The sequence below is a fragment of the Colias croceus genome, chromosome 23, assembly GCF_905220415.1.
Source record: "Colias croceus chromosome 23, ilColCroc2.1".
NCBI lineage: Eukaryota > Metazoa > Arthropoda > Insecta > Lepidoptera > Pieridae > Colias > Colias croceus.
In genome coordinates this window covers 4,160,273-4,181,891 of record NC_059559.1, presented here as the reverse complement: position 1 = coordinate 4,181,891, position 21,619 = coordinate 4,160,273, and the positions used below count along the sequence as shown (strand labels likewise).

At 34.1% G+C, this 21,619-nt stretch overlaps 2 protein-coding genes across 2 annotated transcripts in view; both read right to left on the bottom strand.

Moving 5' to 3' along the window:
• The window catches only part of LOC123702570, a 95,682-nt gene that overhangs the window by 14,506 nt on the left and 59,557 nt on the right, over positions 1-21,619 (bottom strand). Inside the window, exons 5-12 of the mRNA XM_045650344.1 lie at positions 20,434-21,315; positions 11,978-12,100; positions 10,732-11,898; positions 7,062-8,066; positions 5,996-6,982; positions 4,328-5,443; positions 2,673-3,662; positions 104-1,229 (exon numbers count right to left, since the gene is read on the bottom strand). Coding sequence (XP_045506300.1) covers positions 104-1,229; positions 2,673-3,662; positions 4,328-5,443; positions 5,996-6,982; positions 7,062-8,066; positions 10,732-11,898; positions 11,978-12,100; positions 20,434-21,315 — 7,396 coding nt within the window. The remainder of the gene's footprint in view (positions 1-103; positions 1,230-2,672; positions 3,663-4,327; positions 5,444-5,995; positions 6,983-7,061; positions 8,067-10,731; positions 11,899-11,977; positions 12,101-20,433; positions 21,316-21,619) is intronic.
• LOC123702476 (zinc finger protein 91-like) lies at positions 5,663-9,962 on the bottom strand. The gene is made up of 3 exons (XM_045650237.1): positions 9,520-9,962; positions 7,062-8,066; positions 5,663-6,982 (listed from the first exon to the last, which is right to left on the bottom strand). The coding sequence occupies exons 2-3, from the start codon at positions 8,032-8,034 to the stop codon at positions 5,841-5,843; spliced, it is 2,115 nt and encodes a 704-aa protein (XP_045506193.1). The 5' UTR covers positions 8,035-8,066; positions 9,520-9,962; the 3' UTR covers positions 5,663-5,840.

Below are 21,619 nucleotides of genomic sequence, written 5' to 3'. Positions count from 1 at the left end.
AATAAAAGACCGAAAACGTATTAAGCATTTATTTGCAATTAAATATTTTACCTATTTATTAAATTAAAATCCTTAAAGCTATATCTAAGTGAGCTGTTCTAACTATACTTCTTCACCATGCTTCGACCTCATGTGACTACGCCAACTACATTTTTGGACAAACGCTTGTCCACAATGATTGCATGCAAATCGTCTATCATCCGCGTGTATCCTCATATGTTCCCTCAACGTATTCTTCCTGCCATACGCTTTGAAACACACATCACACTGAAACTGTCTTATTCCAGTGTGCTTTGCCATATGCCGCTGCAATCCACCTTTACTAAAAAACCTCATATCACACTCTTCACACTTATGACGTCGCTCCAAGAGGTGATCTTTCTTCGTATGCCTCGACAACGCTCTCTGGTTCTGGAAAGTTCTCTCACACGCTTGACACTTCAGGATAACCGGCGGTGCGCCGTGCTCTTTAATCATATGGTCGATTTTCTTCCAATAATCCAGAAACCGCTCATTGCATATTTGACATTTGTTCCTTTTCCCTAGCCCGAGATGTGTCCGCCTTTGGTGGTCCCGTAGTTTCTCCTGATTGGAAAACACTTTATCGCATTGATCGCATTTGAAGTCACCCGTATTGTGGCGCTTCATGTGACCAACGAGGAGCCTAGACGTCATATAGCATCGGCCACATACATTACAAATGTGATTGCCAAAGTGGGAATTCATATGCTCCTGCAGAAGCTTGAACGTCGTGTACTCAGCCAAGCACACAGCGCAACGTAGTTCTGGCGAATCGAATTTAAACGGTACAATCGGAGTTTTGATATCGGTATGTATATCTTTCCCGTGCTCAGATTTCAGATGGATCATTAAGTCGTCTAATTGAGGAATTTCTTTATCACACAGAGCGCAGTTCAAAAACGTGATATCCAGTTTGACGACCTGTTCAAACAGCCTTGTAGACATGAATTTTATGAGTCTATCGCTGTTATGCTCATTTAAAAAGTGTTTCTTGAGATCTGTTGTATCAGGAAACTGTTCTGGGCAAAACGCACAACCATATCCGAGACTGTCTTTGTTCCTAATTGGATTAGCGTTGGAATATAGTAAAATATTCTTCAAGTTCTGCTGATTTTTCTTAGCCTCATTCAATTTAACTCCACGACGCAATATCTTCAAATCCAAAAGAGGTTCCGTTTTTCTCCGTTCGATTGTAATCGTTCGGACACCTACAAACATAAATTCGTCATTAGTCATGCACCTGCCAGACACTGGATGTCACGTTTTATGATCAAAATAATATCACCATTAATACATACTCGCCTGCTATTAATGAAAACATTAGGCATATATTTGATCAAATACAATTGTAATTTAGCGTAAGAAAATATCCTAAATATGAACGAACATAACAATATAATTCGCTTCTAACGTAAGTAAATCATCGATGTGTGTAAAATAAACTCCAATTTCATTTACGCAAAATCTGAAGTCAATAGAATTGATTTTTTGATTTTTTTCATTTATAGTTTAACTAGCGGTCCGCCCCGGCTTCGCCCGTGGTACATGTTTACGTTTTCTCTACATAAGATCCATCCTCGTACTTCAAGAAATATAATAAAAAAAGAATTATCGAAATCGGTTCAGCCGTTCTCGAGTTATGCGCTTACCAACACATTTTGTGATTCATTTTTATATATAAGAAGAAGATAAATAAATAGTTTTTTCATTTCGTGATTTACTATTAACTTTGTAGTGAGGCTTTAGTGTTCTTATGTTTATATTAACGAGTGTAGATTTTAAGAACTAACTAATACGCATGTAATAATAATACTGCAACTGTCTATCCTACTTATATAAATGCGAAAGTTTGTGTGTTTGTTACTCTTTCACGCAAATACTACTGAACCGATTAATATATAACCGAATATAATTCAGCACACATATAGAGGGTAACTTGGATTAAAACATCGGATAGGTTTTATGCCGGAAATCCCACAGGAACGGGAACTATCCGGGTTTTTCTTTGAAAACGCGGGCGAAGCCGCGGGCGGAAAGCTAGTTTTATTATAATATTTTAAGTGTCAGTTAGGTTAAATAAATCATGCTTAGAAAAAGGCTCCAACACAATTCGTTAAATGTATGTAGAAACCTCTACAAAATAAGTAGGAGGTTTTTCTTATATAACATATTTGGCAATTATAAAAAATAGGTTTTAATAATTTATAATTGGCTAGGGATTTGCTTATGCTTTAAAATTAATGCACGAATAATCAGCACACTCAAATCACCGATAAAAATTTATTTCAAAACGAAACTTCCAATAAATATATAAACATCAAATCATACAAACGTACAAAATTAAATAATAATTAGATCTGTATACGATACACATTTGACTGAGTAAAAATAATATCTAGGGGTTACCATGATTACTTCAAGCAGTGTTGGATAATGATGACGCTAAATCTACGCTGGAATTAATACTGCTTGGAGTCATCATGGAATCCCCTCTGAGCTTATTCCAAAATTCTTCTTACAATATTTTGTCACGCGACAATAAACCTTAAGATCAGTATACAAAGCACAATTTTAACCATCTCAGTTCCTTCTCCTTTCATCCGAGTGTAGTCTCCTTAAATGTTCCTTCAGCGTTTTCAGCCGCCCGTAACATTTAAAGCATATTTCGCATCTATACTCCCTAGTCCCTGTATGTTTCACCATATGATCGTTCAGTTCCCTCTTCGAGAAGAAGTCCATTTCGCACCTAGAGCATTTATACTGCCTTTGCATTAGGTGATACTTCTTCGTATGCAACAACCACGTTTGTTGCGTCGCGAACGTTCTATCACACGCTTGGCACTTGATAGCCGGTCCTACGATACCATGCACTTTGGCCAAGTGTTCGTTCTTATGGAAATTCTCCTTGAATCTCTCGTTGCAATATCCGCATTTGTGCGGCAGACTCCCGTTGTGAACCTTCCGTATATGCTGCTTCATTTTACGCACTGTGTCAAATACTTCTGTGCATTGTGTGCATTCGAACGTGCCTTTCTTATGACCCTCCCTGTGACATAACAAAAGGTGCTTGTTGACAAAGCCAGCGTCACACACCTCGCAAATAAAGTTCCTATAATGCGTATGCATGTGTTCTTGTAGAGCTTTGAATTTGTTGAAAACGTTCAAGCAAATGAAACACTTGAGCGTCTCGCTTTCAAATTTGAACGGCAGTATGTGATTATTGATATCCGTGTAAATGTTTTTGTCGTGTTCATCCTTGAGGTGTGTCATTAGATTTTCAAGAGTGTTAATATTCTGCAAGCAAATGTTGCATACGAGGGACGTGATGTCCAATTTAACAAAGAATCCGTACATATCTTTGCCTTTCATGAAATCCCGTTTGGTTTCTTCATCGTGGCCGTCTATTGTGTGTCGTTTTAGATCAGCTGGATCAGGATATTGGTCTGAACAAAAGCAGCACGCATATCCAATACCACCTCTACATCTTATTGGTGTGGCGTTGGACCAACGAATGATTTCTCTAATATTGGTTCGATGTTTAGCCAACTCTTTACCTAGCGTCACTTTCGGTGGATCACTGTTCTCATTCGCTACAGTCTTAGCAGTTTCCCTGCTGTCAGACTTCAATCGTACCCTTTTACCTATAAAGAAAAGTATATATTACAAACGTGGTGATGATGTAATAAAGTGCATATACATTTTTCGTATGTTATCGATCAAATAATTAGGTTATAAATACATGGTTTTATTTGCATAGCGTTTTATAGAAATAAGATTGTTACTTATCTTGCAGTAAATACAGAACGATATCTTCAATCATTAACTTAAATTATAAATTATCTGATTCTACCCTAGATAATAACCTTGACATACTGCTGTAATTTGTTAATTAAAATAATAATAATGTTATTTATTAAAATCATGGATGTAAATAATATCAGAAGTCGTAGTTCAAATCAAATTTTTGAAATAGGCTGTGGGTTTGAGTATGTTTAAATAATTTTAAACATACACAAACCCACAGCATTTCAAGCAAGCTCAGCATTTCGTTTAAATCCGCTAGCGTAAAATAAACAGGAAAGTTTAATTAATTTCCAATTAACAGTTTACGGGTTATCATTTTCGTGATAACTTAGAAGCGTTAAGTTTTCTTCTTAATAATTTATTCTTAAGTATACTAACTACAATATTCAAATGTTTGTTAAATTTAAAGTATCTTTAAATAAACCATACAATGTATACATAACAATCTTCATATCTCACTAGACCTTTTCCCCATGCTTTGCTCGCATATGTCCCCGCCAACTGCACTTCTGCACAAACGCCTGCCCACAATGCTCGCACTTAAACCGTCGATCATCCTTATGTATCCTCAAATGTTCCAATAGAGTCTTCCTCCTTCCATACGTCTTATGACACACCTCACACTCAAACTGCCTTGTACCCGTGTGTTTCACAACATGATCTCTCAGCTCTCCAGTGGTAAAAAAGGCCATATCGCACTCTGGGCATTTGTGTCGCTTGTCCATCAAATGTAGCCTCTTCACGTGGGAATTGTACTCCTTTTGATTCGTGAATGACCTATCACAGGCTTGGCACTTCGTCTCTACATTGACCGCACCGTGAACTGCTATGAGATGTTTCTCTTTTTTCCTATAGTCCCTAAATTTCTCGTTGCAATAGCCACATCTGTTGAGTATCGAATGTGTGTGCACGCACTTTTCGTGCGACCGTTTCTTCCTGAGCGTGTCAAATACCTTCGGACAGAACATACATTTGAACGATCCGAGCCTGTGGCTTTCCGCATGCCGAGCGAGCATACAACGGTTCACGAATCCAGCGTTGCACACGTCACATATATAATTTCTATAATGTACGTTCATATGCTCTAGAAGCGATTTAAATTTATGATACATGCTGAAGCATATAAAACATTTCAGTCCTTCGCTACCAAACTTGAAGGGTACCAGTTGATTTTTCACATCCATGTGCATTGTGACGTTATGAACGTTTCTGAGATGTTCAATAAGTTTTTCCAGATCGTCAATATCACTAGCACAAATACTGCATTTTAGGTCGGTTATATCGAGCTTTGCGTGAAATTTATAGATATCTTTCCCTTCCATTAACCGTAGTCTCGTTTTCTCTTCATGCATTTGCAGTGTGTGTTTCTTCAAATCCTTAGGATCTGGGAATTCTTGTGCGCAATAACAGCACGCATAACCTATTCCGCCTCGACATCGGATCGGAGTCGCGGAGGAATTTTTAAGTATCGCCACCAAATTAATTTTATGTTTTGCCAATTCTTCACCTTTTTTCTTTATAACATTCGTGTCTCCAATTTGAGCTAATTCGTCATTCAGTTCACCTGATTGTCCTGATTTAACATCTGTTGTTTCAGTTATGATGCTACGTCGAGAACCTATAAAGAAAACGACCAATTATAGTAACATCTTCTAACGGTTTCACTGTTCGCTCTTTCCCATCAGTATCTTGATTTTATAATGCATTACAGACTTATTTAAATAAAGAATCACTTTTATTTAAGTTATCTCCGTAAAAATTAGTAAGATATCTATAATATATGATCAGTAAAATCTTAGAGCTTATAAATTGTGTGTGGGTAAATAAAAGACATCCATTTACGCTTTATCACTTACGAAATTTAATCAAAATATATAACTCGTATATCTTTTCCATGGTTAAAAATTTATTCACATAAATAATACAGAAACAAAAAGTGGAACCGTTTGAGGATATTTCGGTGATAATCAACGCTAACGCTTAAATTAACAATTTTATTTCGACTCCAATCTTCTTCATACTAGCTCCGAATGTTTAGCTCGCACATGACCAGCCCAACTACACTTCTGTATAAAGGCTTGTCCACACTGCCCACAAACATACTTCCTATCATCCGCATGGATACGTAAATGTTCACGCAGTGTTTTTTTCCTGCCATATGACTTCATACAAATATCACATTGATACTTCTTCACACCAGAATGGCTGATCATGTGATGCTTCAATTCGTAGGACGTGAAAAATTTCATGTCGCACACTGTACAACCGTGTCTCCGTTCCATTAGATGATCCCTCTTTACATGAATCGTGTATCTGTTCCGATTTGGGAACGTGCGATCGCAAGCCTTGCACTGCAAGCCGGGCAGTTTCACCCCGTGGACTTCCGCTAAATGCTTTTGCTTCTTATTATATTCGTTGAACGTTTGATGGCAATACTGGCACTTATTCACATTCTTCAATCGTCTATGTGTCACCCTCTCGTGCTTCAATTTTTTGGTTCTAGTATCCAAAACTCTTTCACAGTAGTCGCATTTGTAATTGCCAATGTCATGGCTCCTGCGGTGAGATCGATAAATATTCTTACTTATAAACCCATGGTCACACACTTCGCATACAAAATTTCTATAGTGTACTTTTATGTGTGTCATTAGTAGTCTGAATTGGACAAATTCCTCTCGACAAAATGTGCAACGTAAGACGTCGTCTTCGAACTTAAGAGGAACCATGTAATTATCAATATCGGTGTGAATTTGTCTGTTGTGTATATCTTTAAGGTGGTTCAATAAATCATCTAACATGTCCATCTCAGTATCACAGAGGGTACATCGTAGACCAGTTATATCCAGTTTCAGAGTTGTGTTCATGTGTTTTGCCCTCATTGCATTCTTTAAGGTGGACTTATCGTGACACTCTAAGTTGTGATTTTTCAAATCCTCCGGACGTTCGTAACAGTCAGAGCAAAAACAACATGTGTATCTGTAGTCAACACAATTTCTGATAGTCGATGCATTAGAATTATACAATACTTCAAGTACATTTTCACGAAATTTAATTTGTAATGCAGACCGCCCCATTTTCTCACCGGCAACATCACCAGATTTAACTTTATTATTTATTTTCTTTTTGGTATCGACTTTTTTGTCAGTTTCCGGGGTACCTAAAACAATAAATAAATCAAAAGTTAATATTTCCTTCAATGTCACAGTATTATTCATATCACCTTGTAAATAACTTACCATGCTTCCCTTGTATATGTTCTCTCATCTCTTTTTCATGTACAAATGACAAATCACATTCTGTGCATTTAAAACCAATGCCATTGGCATCGATCATCAAATGATCATGTAAAGTTTTATCATCTTTAAACAAACTAAGACATTCTCTATGACTTTGCTGATGATGTTTTAGTTCATCTGCTGTTAAAAATGTCATATCACAATATTTGCAGTTATATTCCCTTTTAAGCAAGTGTTCGTTTAGCGCATGATTTTGGAGCAACTCTTCATTTTCGAAATACACATCGCATTTGCTACATATATGGAGTTTATTTTCCGTTAAGGTTTCATTTCGATCTTCTATTTCTTTAATTTCAGCACAATGATCTTCATTCTCCATGTCTTTACTTTTACCAATCTTATTACGTAAGTTTTGTCTTTTATGTTTTCTTTTGTGCACTCTTAAATTATTGTTGTTCATGAAACCAGCGTGGCACACATCACATTCATAATTCCGATAATGCTTATTCATATGAAACTGCAACGTTGGGAATCTACGAAACTCCTCCTTGCAAAACACACATCTTAACTTATCGTCATCAAATTTATAGGACACCAAGTGGTTTTCAATATCCTCGTATATAACTTTATCGTGACTATTTTGTAAATGATCTAGCAGGTCTTGCAGCGTCGGTGTATTTGAATTACAAATAGTGCATTTAAGATCTGTGATATCTAATTTAACAGTGTAAGGGCGCAGCACTTTCATATCTACAAGACAATTTCCTGTATGTGAATTTAAGGAGTGTTCTTTCAAATCAGCTGGTGTGGTGTATTGGTCCGGGCAGAAACCGCATTTGTATCCTTTATCATCAAAGCTTCTAAACATCGTGCCGTTCGAATACATCAAAACATTTCGAACATTAGATTGGTGCTTTTCTCTAAAGTCAACTTGTTTTGCTCTTTCTATTCGATTCACTTCAACTTGACTCATTTTCAAGTTGTCTCTCTGGTGTTGCCGAGGACCTATAAACAAAATGTTCCAAGTTGTAGTTGCTTTGTAATGACTATGAAAATTTACAATTACGTTATGGTTGTTGCATTTGCGAAGTGTCACACATCGTATTAGTCAATGAGGGTCGCGCGAAAAAATCTTTAGTTACTCGAGGGAAGGTATTCAAATGCCTGGTATTTTAATTATTATTAGTTGAAATTATGCGTACATTTTTTATTCAAATAAGTTTTTCAGAGAGACTCAATAGAAATAAAAAGACGTGTGGCGCTCGGAGACTGCCGCAGTAAAGCTATTGCATAGCATGACTTCAAGCCACACCTCCGCCCGTCTGAGTGGGGAGCGTGAGGTTTTTTCGTTACGGAATTCTTGATTCGGTCCCCGCGCCCAAAGCCCCCGATAGAAGCTATGCAATAGCTTTATATTTTGTAAAACCATGTTAAATAGAAATGAACCTAATTATAGCTGTTTAGATATTTATACCAGAAATATTTTATGATTAATTTCTGGAATGAATATCATGTATTATATCATAATATTTGATGACAAAATAGAGATATAATAAATTCTAAAGTTCCAAATCAAACAGACATTCAGAAATTCAACAGTACTAACACACCTTTAAATTAATTAATTTGGTCCATTTTAAATAAAACTATAATTTATAATTAAGACACATTTATTTCTATGCTTGCATCATGTCATCATCATCATGCATAATTACACTATCTTCTCTTACAAAACCGACGCAAATATGTGACAGTTTAATTAACACAGAAAATATTTTATTCACAGTGAGTTCATTTACATTAAATTATAAAACTTATTGGTTGGTATTATTGGATACTAATAACAAATCTTTAAATAAAATCAATCACGAATAGTATTTTTAAACTACCCGCAATGAGAACATTTTCTTATCTATAACATAAAAATGAATTACAAAATGTGTTCGTATGCGCATAACTCGAGAACAACTTAACAGATTTCGTAAAAAAAAATTATATTCCTTGAAGTACGAGGATGGTTCTTATCGAGATAAGACGTAAACATGTACCGCGGGCGAAGCCGGGGCCGACCGCTAGTTAATTATAAAATTAAGTATTTAAGTATACGTGCCTACGGAGACACACACTAGCCCTCAGGTTTGTTTTTCCAATTTGACAATATTGGATAATTGAATAATTGGATATCATTATGTGTGTTAATGTCTCATTTACTTATAATTAGGCGTAACGAATTTTATCGCGTTTTTTTGCTTAATCGAATATAAGGAATTTTTTGTTCGTTCGCCAAAACAGTAACTGTCCTACGCACATCAAATCCTTAGGACCAGATCCGAAGGAATTCTTGTGCGCAATAACAGCACGCATACCTAACCTATTCCGCCTCGACATCGGATCGGAGTCGCGGTGGAATTTTTAAGTATAGCTACCAAATTAATTTTATGTTTTGCCAATTCTTCACCTTTTTTATTTATAACATTCGTGTCTCCAATTTGAGCTATTTCGTCATTCAGTTCACCTGATTGTTCTGATTTAACATCTGTTGTTTAAATTTTGATCATCTTCTAACTGTTTCACTGCTCGCTCTTTCCCATCAGTATCTTGATTTTATAATACATTCATGATTTTATACGACTTATTTAAATAAACAATCACTTTCATTTAAGTAACCTTCGTAAAAATTAGAAAGATATCTATAAATTGTTGTCAGTTAAATCTTAAGGTTTATAAAATGTGTGTGGGTACATAAAATACTTCCATTTATCACTTACAAAATTTAATTAAAATATATCGTATAAGTATATCTTTTCCATGGTTGATAATTTATAGTTCAGGATACATCGCCCATTTTTGCAAGTGACTACTATCAAGCTAATTTTCCGTTTGTAGCTTTATTTTGATGAGACGCCCAATAATTTCGTGTACGAAAGTCTCGATTGTGGTAGCTAACAGAGATAACAAGGATAAAAATTTTTGATTTGATGGTTCTCAAATATTTATTACTAACTGAATATTTTTTTTTGTTCAATCTCAAGATAATTACCTAAATTATTCGAAAAAATATTTGTCCTACAAAATCTATGGTTTGTTCAAAGAGTCCCCCTTTCCAAAGTGTATCGATAACGAGGTCATCATAAATGATTACTAACAAGCTGATTTTTTTGTTTTCACTTAGTTAATGTTTATATAATTCAACAGACATATTGTCCTACAAATTGCGTAATAAATATTTGAGAACCATCAAATCATAAAATTTTATCCTTGTTATCTCTGTTAGCTACCACAATCGAGAGTTTCGTACACGAAATTATTCGGTGTCTCATCAAAATAAAGCTACAAACGGAAATCAGCTTGATAATAGTCACTTGCAAAAATGGGCGATGTATCCTGAACTATTATTCACATAAACAAAAATTGGAACCCGTTTTAGGATATTTCAGTGATAATCAACGCTAACACTTAGGGCCGATTTTTCAATCCTTGGTTAAAATTTATCCGTCCAATAAAGTATTACACGAACATTTTAAAATGTCACCTGTAAACTGTCAAATACGGACAATTACAATACATTTTTGAAATGGTAGTTTAGTACGTTATTCGATGAATAAGTTTTAACCAACGATTGAAAAATCAGCCCTTAATTAACAATTTTATTTCGACGCCAATCTTCTTCATACTAGCTCCGAATGTTTAGCTCGCATATGGCCAGCCAAACTACACTTCTGTATAAAGCCTTGTCCACACTGCCCACACACGTACTTCCTATCATCCGCATGGATACGTAAATGTTCACGCAGTGTTTTTTTCCTGCCATATGACTTCATACAAATATCACATTGATACTTCTTCACATCAGAATGGCTGATAATGTGCTGCTTCAAGGCGAAGGACGTGAAAAATTTCATGTCGCACACTTTACATCCGTGTCTCCGTTCCATTAGATGATCCCTCTTTATATGAATCGTGTATCTGTGCCGATTTGGGAACGTGCGATCGCAAGCCTTGCACTGCAAGCCGGGCAGTTTCACCCCGTGGACTTCCGCTAAATGCTTTTGCTTCTTATTATATCCGTTGAACGTTTGATGGCAATACTGGCATTTATACCCATATTTCGACGCTGGGCCTTCGAAATTCTTCAATCGTCTATGTGTCACCCTCTCGTGGTACAATTTTTTGGCTCTAGTATCCATAACCCTTTCACAGTAGTCGCATTTGTAATTGCCAATTTCATGGCTCCTGCGGTGAGATCGATAAATAGTCGGACTTATAAACCCATGGTCACACACTTCGCATACAAAATTTCTATAGTGTACTTTTATGTGTGTCATTAGCAGTCTGAATTGGACAAATTCCTCTCGACAAAATGTGCAACGTAAAACGTCGTCTTCGAACTTAAGAGGAACCATGTAATTATCAATGTCGGTGTGAATTTGTCTGTTGTGTATATCTTTAAGGTGGTTCAATAAATCATCTAACATGTCCATCTCCGTATCACAGAGAGTACATCGTAGTCCAGTTATATCCAGTTTCAGAGATAATGAGTTCATGTGTGTTGCCATCATTCCATTCCTCAAGGTGGACTTATCATGACACTGCAAGTTGTGATTTTTCAAATCCTCCGGACGTTCATAACAGTCGGAGCAAAAACAACATTTGTATCTGTAGTCAACACAATTTCTGATAGTCGATGCATTAGAATTATACAATACTTCAAGTACATTTTCACGAAATTTAATTTTTAATGCAGACCGCCCCATTTTCTTACCGGCAACATCACTAGATTTAATTTTCTTAATTTTTTTCTTTTTGCTATCGACTTCTTTGTCAGTTTCCGGGGTACCTAAAAATAAAAATAAATCAGAAGTTATAATTTCCTTCAATGTCACAGTATTATTCATATCACCTTGTAAATAACTTACCATGCTTCTCTTGTATATGTTCTTGCATCTCTTTTTCATGTACAAATGACAACTCACATTCTGTGCATTTAAAACCAATGCCATTGGCATGGATCATCAAATGATCATGTAAAGTTTTATCATCTTTAAACGAACTGAGACATTCTCTATGACTTTGCTGATGATGTTTTAGTTCATCTGCTGTTAAAAATGTCATATCACAATATTTGCAGTTATAGTCCATTTTAAGCGAGTGTTCATTTAGCGCGTGATTTTGGAGCAACTCTTCATTTTCGAAATACGCATCGCATTCAGTACATATATGGAGATTATTTTCCGTTAAGGTTTCATTTCGATCTTCTATTTCTTCAATTTCAGCACAATCATCTTCATTCTCCATGTCTTTACTTTTACCAATCTTTTTACGTAAGTTTTGCCTTTTATGTTTTCTTTTGTGCACTCTTAAATTATTGCTATTCATGAAACCAGCGTGGCACACATCACATTCATAATTCCGATAATGCTTATTCATATGAAACTGCAACGTTGGGAATCTACGAAACTCCTCTTTGCAAAACACACATCTAAACTTATCGTCATCAAATTTATAGGACACCAAATGGTTTTCAATATCCTCGTATATAACGTTATCGTGTCTATTTTGTAAGTGATCTAGCAGGTCTTGCAGCGTCGGTGTATTTGAATAACAAATAGTGCATTTTAGATCTGTGATATCTAATTTAACAGTGTAAGGGCGCAGCACTTTAACATCTACAAGACAATTTCCTGTATGTGAATTTAAGGAGTGTTCTTTCAAATCAGCTGGTGTGGTGTAGTGGTCCGGGCAGAAACCGCATTTGTATCCTTTATCATCATAGCTTCTAAAGATAGTGGCGTTCGAATACATCAAAACATTTCGAACATTAGATTGGTGCTTTTCTCTAAAGTCAAGTTGTTTTGCTCTTTCTATTCGATTCATTTCAACTTGACTCATTTTCAAGTTGTCTCTCTGGTGTTGCCGAGGACCTATAAACAAAATGTTCCAAGTTGTAGTTGCTTTGACTAGGAAATAACCCACTAAAACATTAGTTTACTATAATTATTATTTAAAAAAATAATAGTAAAATATACAAGTAATAAAGTTATTGCTTATCTTTTACGGGGACTTATGTTGATGGAATTCCATGTATCTCGATGACTTTTTAGTTATTGTGTCATCGAGATACGTGAAATTCCATTAACATAAGTCCCCGTAAAAAATAAGTAATAACATTATTACATATACAATTACCGGAAGGAAGTTAGCGCGGAAAGTTTTTTTTTTATTATTATTAATATCTCAAAAAATTGCTCCTTAAATGCTCCATCAGAATCTGTAATTGCTCCACTTCTATAATTATTAGTTTATTTATAATTAATTTAAAAAAAAATCCAAATACTGAAAACTTGATTTCCCTATAGAATGAAAAATATTCACTTTTCATAAAAAATTTTTTTTCAAAAAAATTGCTCCCGATTTGCTCTATCAATTACAAAAAAAAAATATTTAATTTTGATAATTTTTACAATAATTAACTGAAAAACTATGTTTGCATAGTAAACTACTGCGCTGTGACGTCATCAATTATTGTCGTTGCGACGCATAAGGGCCATATTTACATGTATCAGCACTGCAGCGATATGTATAGACCTTAATGTTTATGTTTTCTTATTTATATTATTCACTAGATTTCCGCCCGCGGCTTCGCCCGCGTTTTCATAGGAAAACCCGCATAGTTCCCGTTCCCGTGGGATTACCGGGATAAAACCTATCCTATGTGTTAATCCAAGTTACGGTCTATATGTGTGCAAAATTTCATTGTAATCGGTTCTGTAGTATTTGCGTGAATGAGTAACAAACACACACACATCCTCACAAACTTTCGCATTTATTATATTACTAGCGGTCCGCCCCGGCTTCGCCCGTGGTACATATTTCGCAATAAAAGGTAGCCTATGTTCTTTCTCAGGGTCTAAAGATTGTCTGTGCCAGTTTATGCGTGAAAACCATACATACATACATACAAACCTTTCCTCTTTATAATATTAGTATAGAAGTATAGATTAGTAGGATGGTATTACTTAAAAGGTTAATTATTATCATGTAATTATTTGGTTCTGATCACAGATCACAGAAACTAAAGGGTTCTGATGATAAGAATAATAAGAAATAATTATAATTTTTGTTTTATTGAGTCTTCAAGTTAGGATTACAGGTTCGAATGATAATAATTTTTGTATACCATCGTATATATTACATATAACATAATATGGAGACATTTCATCATGTCCACAACAATATCAAGGTTAGTAATAAATATTTCTACTATCAATTATCATCAAAGTATTAAATCGGTAATAAGTATTTTTATAATTGAATTTGAATTTCTGTTTACTATAAGAAAAATTAATAGGCACTTTTTATTTTAGGGTGTGAAGGGATTCAGTCAAGAAGTTTTAAATTATTGAAGAGTGGTAATTATTTAGAAGTAGGGTTCGCGAAAAAATTGAGCCCTACTTTTATATAATCACCTGAAAATTTTTCACTAGAGTATAAATAATAAAATATGTGCTAATTATAAAGAATTTTATTTTTGACAAAAGGTTTTACATACAAGACATAACTGCGTTAAAAACAACCGACTTCAAACTTGCACTTGCAACATATACAAATACAGACAAAAATGCTCATAAAATAAAATACTGGGCCTATCCTAATAAAATTTTTATGGGACCAATTCGACACCATCCCGCATCGAACAAAAAAAGAATCACGTAAATGATTTATTAAATAATTCACAAAACACGAAGATTGAATTTGATATTTTTGGTTTTATGACATTCAAATGCTTTATAAATATAAATTTATAAATATAAAGAATATAAACATTCGATCACGAAATTATGCGGGTTCGAGTCCCGCCTCGTGATCGAATTTTTTCTATTCCTTATAAATTTATAAAACACGAAGATTTTAAAAATGTAACCAATGAACACAATCAATATTAGATTAATTGTAATGGTGTATAAAAAGTATTATGTCCTATGGAATTCTACTATGGGGCAGGGCAGCAGATATAGAAACTATATTTATCTTACAGAAAAGAGCCATTCGCTCTATATATAATTTACGTGCTCGGGACTCGCTAAGAGATCTCTTTAAGAATACTGGTATCCTTACTGTACCATCACAGTATATATTTAATAATATTTTGCATGTACACAAAAACGCCGACTTACACACAAGAGTAGGAGATAAACAATGTTATGGCACAAGGAACAGAAATAAAATTGAAATGCCATTTTACCGGTTAGCCAAAGTTAAAAATTCATTTATGGGTCTAGGTATACGCTTTTACAACAGAATTCCACATTGTATTAAAGAGTTTGGTAGTGCTAAATTCAGGTAAAACTCATGTAAAAAATATATTAGTTCAGAGAGCCTATTATAGCATTAAGGAATATATGGAAGATGAAAATGATATATTATGAAGTTAGATATAAGTTACAGATTATGTAATATTGACATGATTTTAAAAGAGCAACTATTTAATATGATTAATTACCTTAAAATGACATTAATAAGTTTTATGCTGGGAATAATAATATTATTATTTAATACTTAGTACTTACCTTATGTTGCTATTAATTATACTCTAAGAATATCTAGGCGCCATATTTTAATTATTGAGTTTTCATCTAGCAAAATTTCAAGGAACAGATATTATTATGTACCTATTTAAATCATTCTTATTATAGGTATTTTTATAAACATTTCCCTACCCATCCCTAAACTCGTACGTTTATTCGTATTATTAAAACTTCAAGTAATTATCAATTAATTTGTGTTTCAGTCGTTTGATTCATCTTTCGGTGTCAAGTTGCTATCGTTTGCGTTAGCGGGAACTACCTATGCGGGTTTTCCTTTGAAAACGCGGGCGAAGCCGCGGGCGGAAATCTAGTGAATAATATAAATAAGAAAACATAAACATTAAGGTCTATACATATCGCTGCAGTGCTGATACATGTAAATATGGCCCTTATGCGTCGCAACGACAATAATTGATGACGTCACAGCGCAGTAGTTTACTATGCAAACATAGTTTTTCAGTTAATTATTGTAAAAATTATCAAAATTAAATAATTTTTTTTGTAATTGATAGAGCAAATCGGGAGCAATTTTTTTGGAAAAAAATTTTTTATGAAAAGTGAATATTTTTCATTCTATAGGGAAATCAAGTTTTCAGTATTTGGATTTTTTTAAAAATTAATTATAAATAAACTAATAATTATAGAAGTGGAGCAATTACTGATTCTGATGGAGCATTTAAGGAGCAATTTTTTTGCAAAAAAATTTTTTATGAAAAGTGAATATTTTTCATTCTATAGGGAAATCAAGTTTTCAGTATTTGGATTTTTTTTTAATTAATTATAAATAAACTAATAATTATAGAAGTGGAGCAATTACTGATTCTGATGGAGCATTTAAGGAGCAATTTTTTTGCAAAAAAATTTTTTATGAAAAGTGAATATTTTTCATTCTATAGGGAAATCAAGTTTTCAGTATTTGGATTTTTTTTTAATTAATTATAAATAAACTAATAATTATAGAAGTGGAGCAATTACTGATTCTGATGGAGCATTTAAGGAGCAATTTTTTTGCAAAAAAATTTTTTATGAAAAGTGAATATTTTTCATTCTATAGGGAAATCAAGTTTTCAGTATTTGGATTTTTTTTTAAATTAATTATAAATAAACTAATAATTATAGAAGTGGAGCAATTACTGATTCTGATGGAGCATTTAAGGAGCAATTTTTTGAGATATTAATAATTAAAAAAAAAAAACTTTCCGCGCTAACTTCCTTCCGGTTATACAATTATACTATTATTTTTTTAATATTATAGTTAACTAATGTTTTTAGTGGGTTATTTCATATTTGTTACACTTTTGGGTAGTTATGTGAATTTGATGATATGATAGTTATTTTTAAATGTGTCTGGCAAGATGTAAGAACCATGAAAACTGTTCGGCTCTTGAGGTACCATCTTTTTATAGATCCCCAAGTAACATATATAAAATTTAGCTTTTAAACTATAATGAAAGCTTTATACACCTTTACTAGGTACTTGTTTCCTGCCAAAGTAACCACAGCCCAAACTTGATAGTCTCTGGTCGTTCTTATCTGTATAGAAGACATATACAGAGAAACTTTCAACTTTTCTAAAATAAGGAATGTCTTGATCTACATGATATTTCTTTTAGTAGAACTGCACATTTGCTTAACTTTTTTCAATTACGAATACATTTTTATAATAATAATGACCGATTCACATAATTTTAAGATTTCATTTTACTGATAAACCATTCTAAACATAATACACAATTTCTGAATTAAAGAACTGACGTCGATACAATTTTGTGTCAATAAACTTTTTTTTTTAAATACCAGAGACGTTACTCTAAAAATCGAAATCTGACAACTAGAATCGAATGCATTGATTACTTGTGAATAAAAATCATCATAAATTAATAAATGTGTTGTTTTTTTATTATGTATTATACTTGTCTTATTTGGTCCTTAAATTTACGGAAGAAAGTGTATTACTGGGACAGGGATTCGCCTGATGAATTTTAAAAGTGACATGTGTTTCAAGTTCGATTGACAAATGTTTCAAGTCTGTATCGATTAATTCAATTTAATCGATGTCATTAAGCAGGTTACGTCTTTAATCGAAGAAAAAATTGATAGACTTCAAATGTTAACTATCAATTTGGCTCGACTATAAAACACCCATTAACATAGGTTCAATATTAATTAATTTGGTCCAATTAAAATAAAAGTATAATTTATAATTTAGAAACATTTATTTCCACGCTTGCAACGTAATAACACTATATTCTCTGACAAAACCGACTCAAATATGTTACAGTTTAATATAACACAGTAGTGGAAAATATTTGTTTCACTGTGTGTTTTCAATGGCATTAAATTATAAAACTTATTGGTTGGTATTATTAGATACTAATAACAAATCTTTAAATAAAATCAATCACGAATAGTATTTTTAAACTACCCGCAATGAGAACACTTTCATATACAGGGTTAGTTTTCAATGACCGGCTAAATTTTCATAAATGGTTCAGAATCGATAACATATTAGATCTAATGAAAAAAAAAACGTTTTTTTTATTAGATTTCATTCCTGTCCGCCACTAAAAAGCGAACGTGTGGACATTACAAAAGCACAATTCAGTTCAACAACCTAGATAGGTAGAAGTTAGCACACACATAAATATGGCGATGCGCGCACGCACACAAGTGCATTGATTCTGGCGGTGTTTACGATTTAGGAAATTTTAAGAAATTTTCAAAAGAATGCTATTATTTTTATTTTATTTCATCCTACAATAATGTTTCAAATGTACCTTTAGTTTAATATCTAGATCTTAATTTTAAATTTTGGCTGGTCATTGAAAACTAACCCTGTATACAGGATGTCCCACTGTTGGTATATGCTCTATGCTCAAAGGAGGTTATGGTTTTGCATACGCTGAGTACTTAAAAATACTTATAAAATTCCAGACCAATTTTTTTTCCAAATAGAAGAATTCTTAAAACTCTATGTACGTACACCCCTTCAAGCAACCCGCCCATTTTTGTCACCAGCACGTGAGCTATCGTTTGAGAAGCGGTATATGACGGCTGCGCGAAGCTAGAGAAGAAAACATGGATTTCCAAGAAAAATTAAGCAAAAAAATTTTGACGTAATTTTGTTGTTTAAGTATTTTTTACGTGATCAGTCTATGCAAAACTACAAGTTCCTTCGCGCTTAGTATACCAATAGTGGCACTCTGTATAACATAAAAATGAATTGCAAAATGTGTTCGTATGCGCATGACTCGAGAACAGCTTAACCGATTTCGTATTTTTTTTATATTCCTTGAAGTACGAGGATGGTTCTTATGGAGAGAAGACGTAAACATGTACCGCGGGCGAAGCCGGGGCGGACCGCTAGTTAATTATAAAATTAAGTATTTAAGTATACATGCCTACCGAGACAAACTAGCAATCGGTTTGTTTTTCTTACGATATCACTTACGAAATTTATTCAAAATATATATAAGTCGTATATCTTTTCCATGGTCACCAACTTATTCACATAAACTAATTAAGAAACAAAAAGTGGAACCCGTTATTTATATAGATTTCATAATTCGGTGATAATCAACGCTAACGCTTAAATGAACAATTTTATTTCGACTCCAATCTTCTTCACACTAGTTCCGAATGTTTAGCTCGCATATGACCAGCCCAACTACACTTCTGTATAAAGGCTTTTCCACACTGCCCACACACGTACTTCCTATCATCCGCATGGATACGTAAATGTTCACGCAGTGTACTTTTCATGCCATATGACTTCATACAAATATCACATTGATACTTCTTCACACCAGTATGGCTGATCATATGATTCTTCAAGCCGGGGCCCGTGAAAAATTTCATGTCGCACACTGTACAACCGTGTCTCCGTTCCATTAGATGATCCCTCTTTATATGAATCGTGTATCTGCGCTGAGTTGGGAACGTGCGATCGCATGCCTTGCACTGCAAGCCGGGAAGTTTCACCCCGTGGACTTCCACTAAATGCTTTTGCTTCTTAGTATATCCGTTGAACGTTTGATGGCAATACTGGCACTTATTCACATACTTCGACGCTATGCCATCGAAATTCTTCAATCGTCCATGTGTCACCCTCTCATGGTTCAATTTTTTGGCTCTAGTATCCATAACCCTTTCACAGTAGTCGCATTTGAAATTGCCAATTTCATGGATTCTGCGGTGAGATCGATAAATATTCTTACTTATAAACCCATGGTCACACACTTCGCATACAAAATTTCTATAGTGTATGTTTATGTGTGCCATTAGTAGTCTGAATTGGACAAATTCCAGTCGACAAAATGTGCAACGTAAAACGTCGTCTTCAAACTTAAGAGAAACCATGTAATTATCAATATCGGTGTGAATTTGTCTGTTGTGTATATCTTTAAGGTGGTTCATTAAATCATCTAACATGTCCATCTCAGTATCACAGAGGGTACATCGTAGACCAGTTATATCCAGTTTTAGAGTTGTGTTCATGTGTTTTGCCCTCATTGCATTCCTTAAGGTGGACTTATCGTGACACTCCAAGTTGTGATTTTTCAAATCCTCCGGACGTTCGTAACAGTCGGAGCAAAAACAACATGTGTATCTGTAGTCAACACAACTTCTGATAGTCGATGCATTAGAATTATACAATACTTCAAGTACATTTTCACGAAATTTAATTTGTAATGCAGACCGCCCCATTTTCTTACCGGCAACTTCACTAGATTTAACTTTATTATTTTTTTTCGTTTTACTATCGACTTTTTTGTCAGTTTTATCATCTTTAAACAAACTGAGACATTCTCTATGACTTTGCTGATGATGTTTTAGTTCATCTGCTGTTAAAAATGTCATATCACAATATTTGCAGTTATAGTCCATTTTAAGCGAGTGTTCATTTAGCGCGTGATTTTGGAGCAACTCTTCATTTTCGAAATACGCATCGCATTCAGTACATATATGGAGATTATTTTCCGTTAAGGTTTCATTTCGATCTTCTATTTCTTCAATTTCAGCACAATCATCTTCATTCTCCATGTCTTTACTTTTACCAATCTTTTTACCTAAGTTTTGCCTTTTATGCGATTTTTTGTGCCATCTTAAATTATTGTTGTTCATGAAACCAGCGTGGCACACATCACATTCATAATTCCGATAATGCTTATTCATATGAAACTGCAACGTTGGGAATCTACGAAACTCCTCTTTGCAAAACACACATCTAAACTTATCGTCAACAAATTTATAGGACACCAATTGGTTTTCAATATCCTCGTATATAACTTTATCGTGACTATTTTGTAAATGATCTAGCAGGTCTTGCAGCATTGGTATATTTGAATTACAAATTCTGCATTTAAGATCTGTGATATCTAATTTAACAGTGTAAGGGCTCCGAACTTTCATATCTACAAGACAATTTGTTGTATGTGAATTTAAGGAGTGTTCTTTCAAAGCAGCTGGTGTGGTGTATTGGTCCGGGCAGAAACCGCATTTGTATCCGTTATCATCATAGCTTCTAATCATCGTGGCGTTCGAATACATCAAAACATTTCGAACATTAGATTGGTGCTTTTCTCTAAAGTTAAGTTGTTTTGCTCTTTCTATTCGATTCACTTCAACTTGACTCATTTTCAAGTTGTCTCTCTGGTGTTGCCGAGAACCTATAAACAAAATGTTCTAAGTTGTAGTTGCTTTGTAATGACTATGACAATTTTCAATTACGTTATGGTTGTTGCGTTTGCGAAGTGTCACAACTCACAGCAACGTATTAGTCAATGAGGGTCGCGCGAAAAAACCTTTAGTTACTCGAGGGAATATGCATACATTTTTTGTTCAATTGAGTTTTTCAATGAGACTCAACAGAAATAATATTTTGTAAAACTTCGTTAAATAGAAATGAACCTAATTATAGCTGTTTGATATTTATACCAGAAATATTTGATAATTAATTACTGGAATGAATAT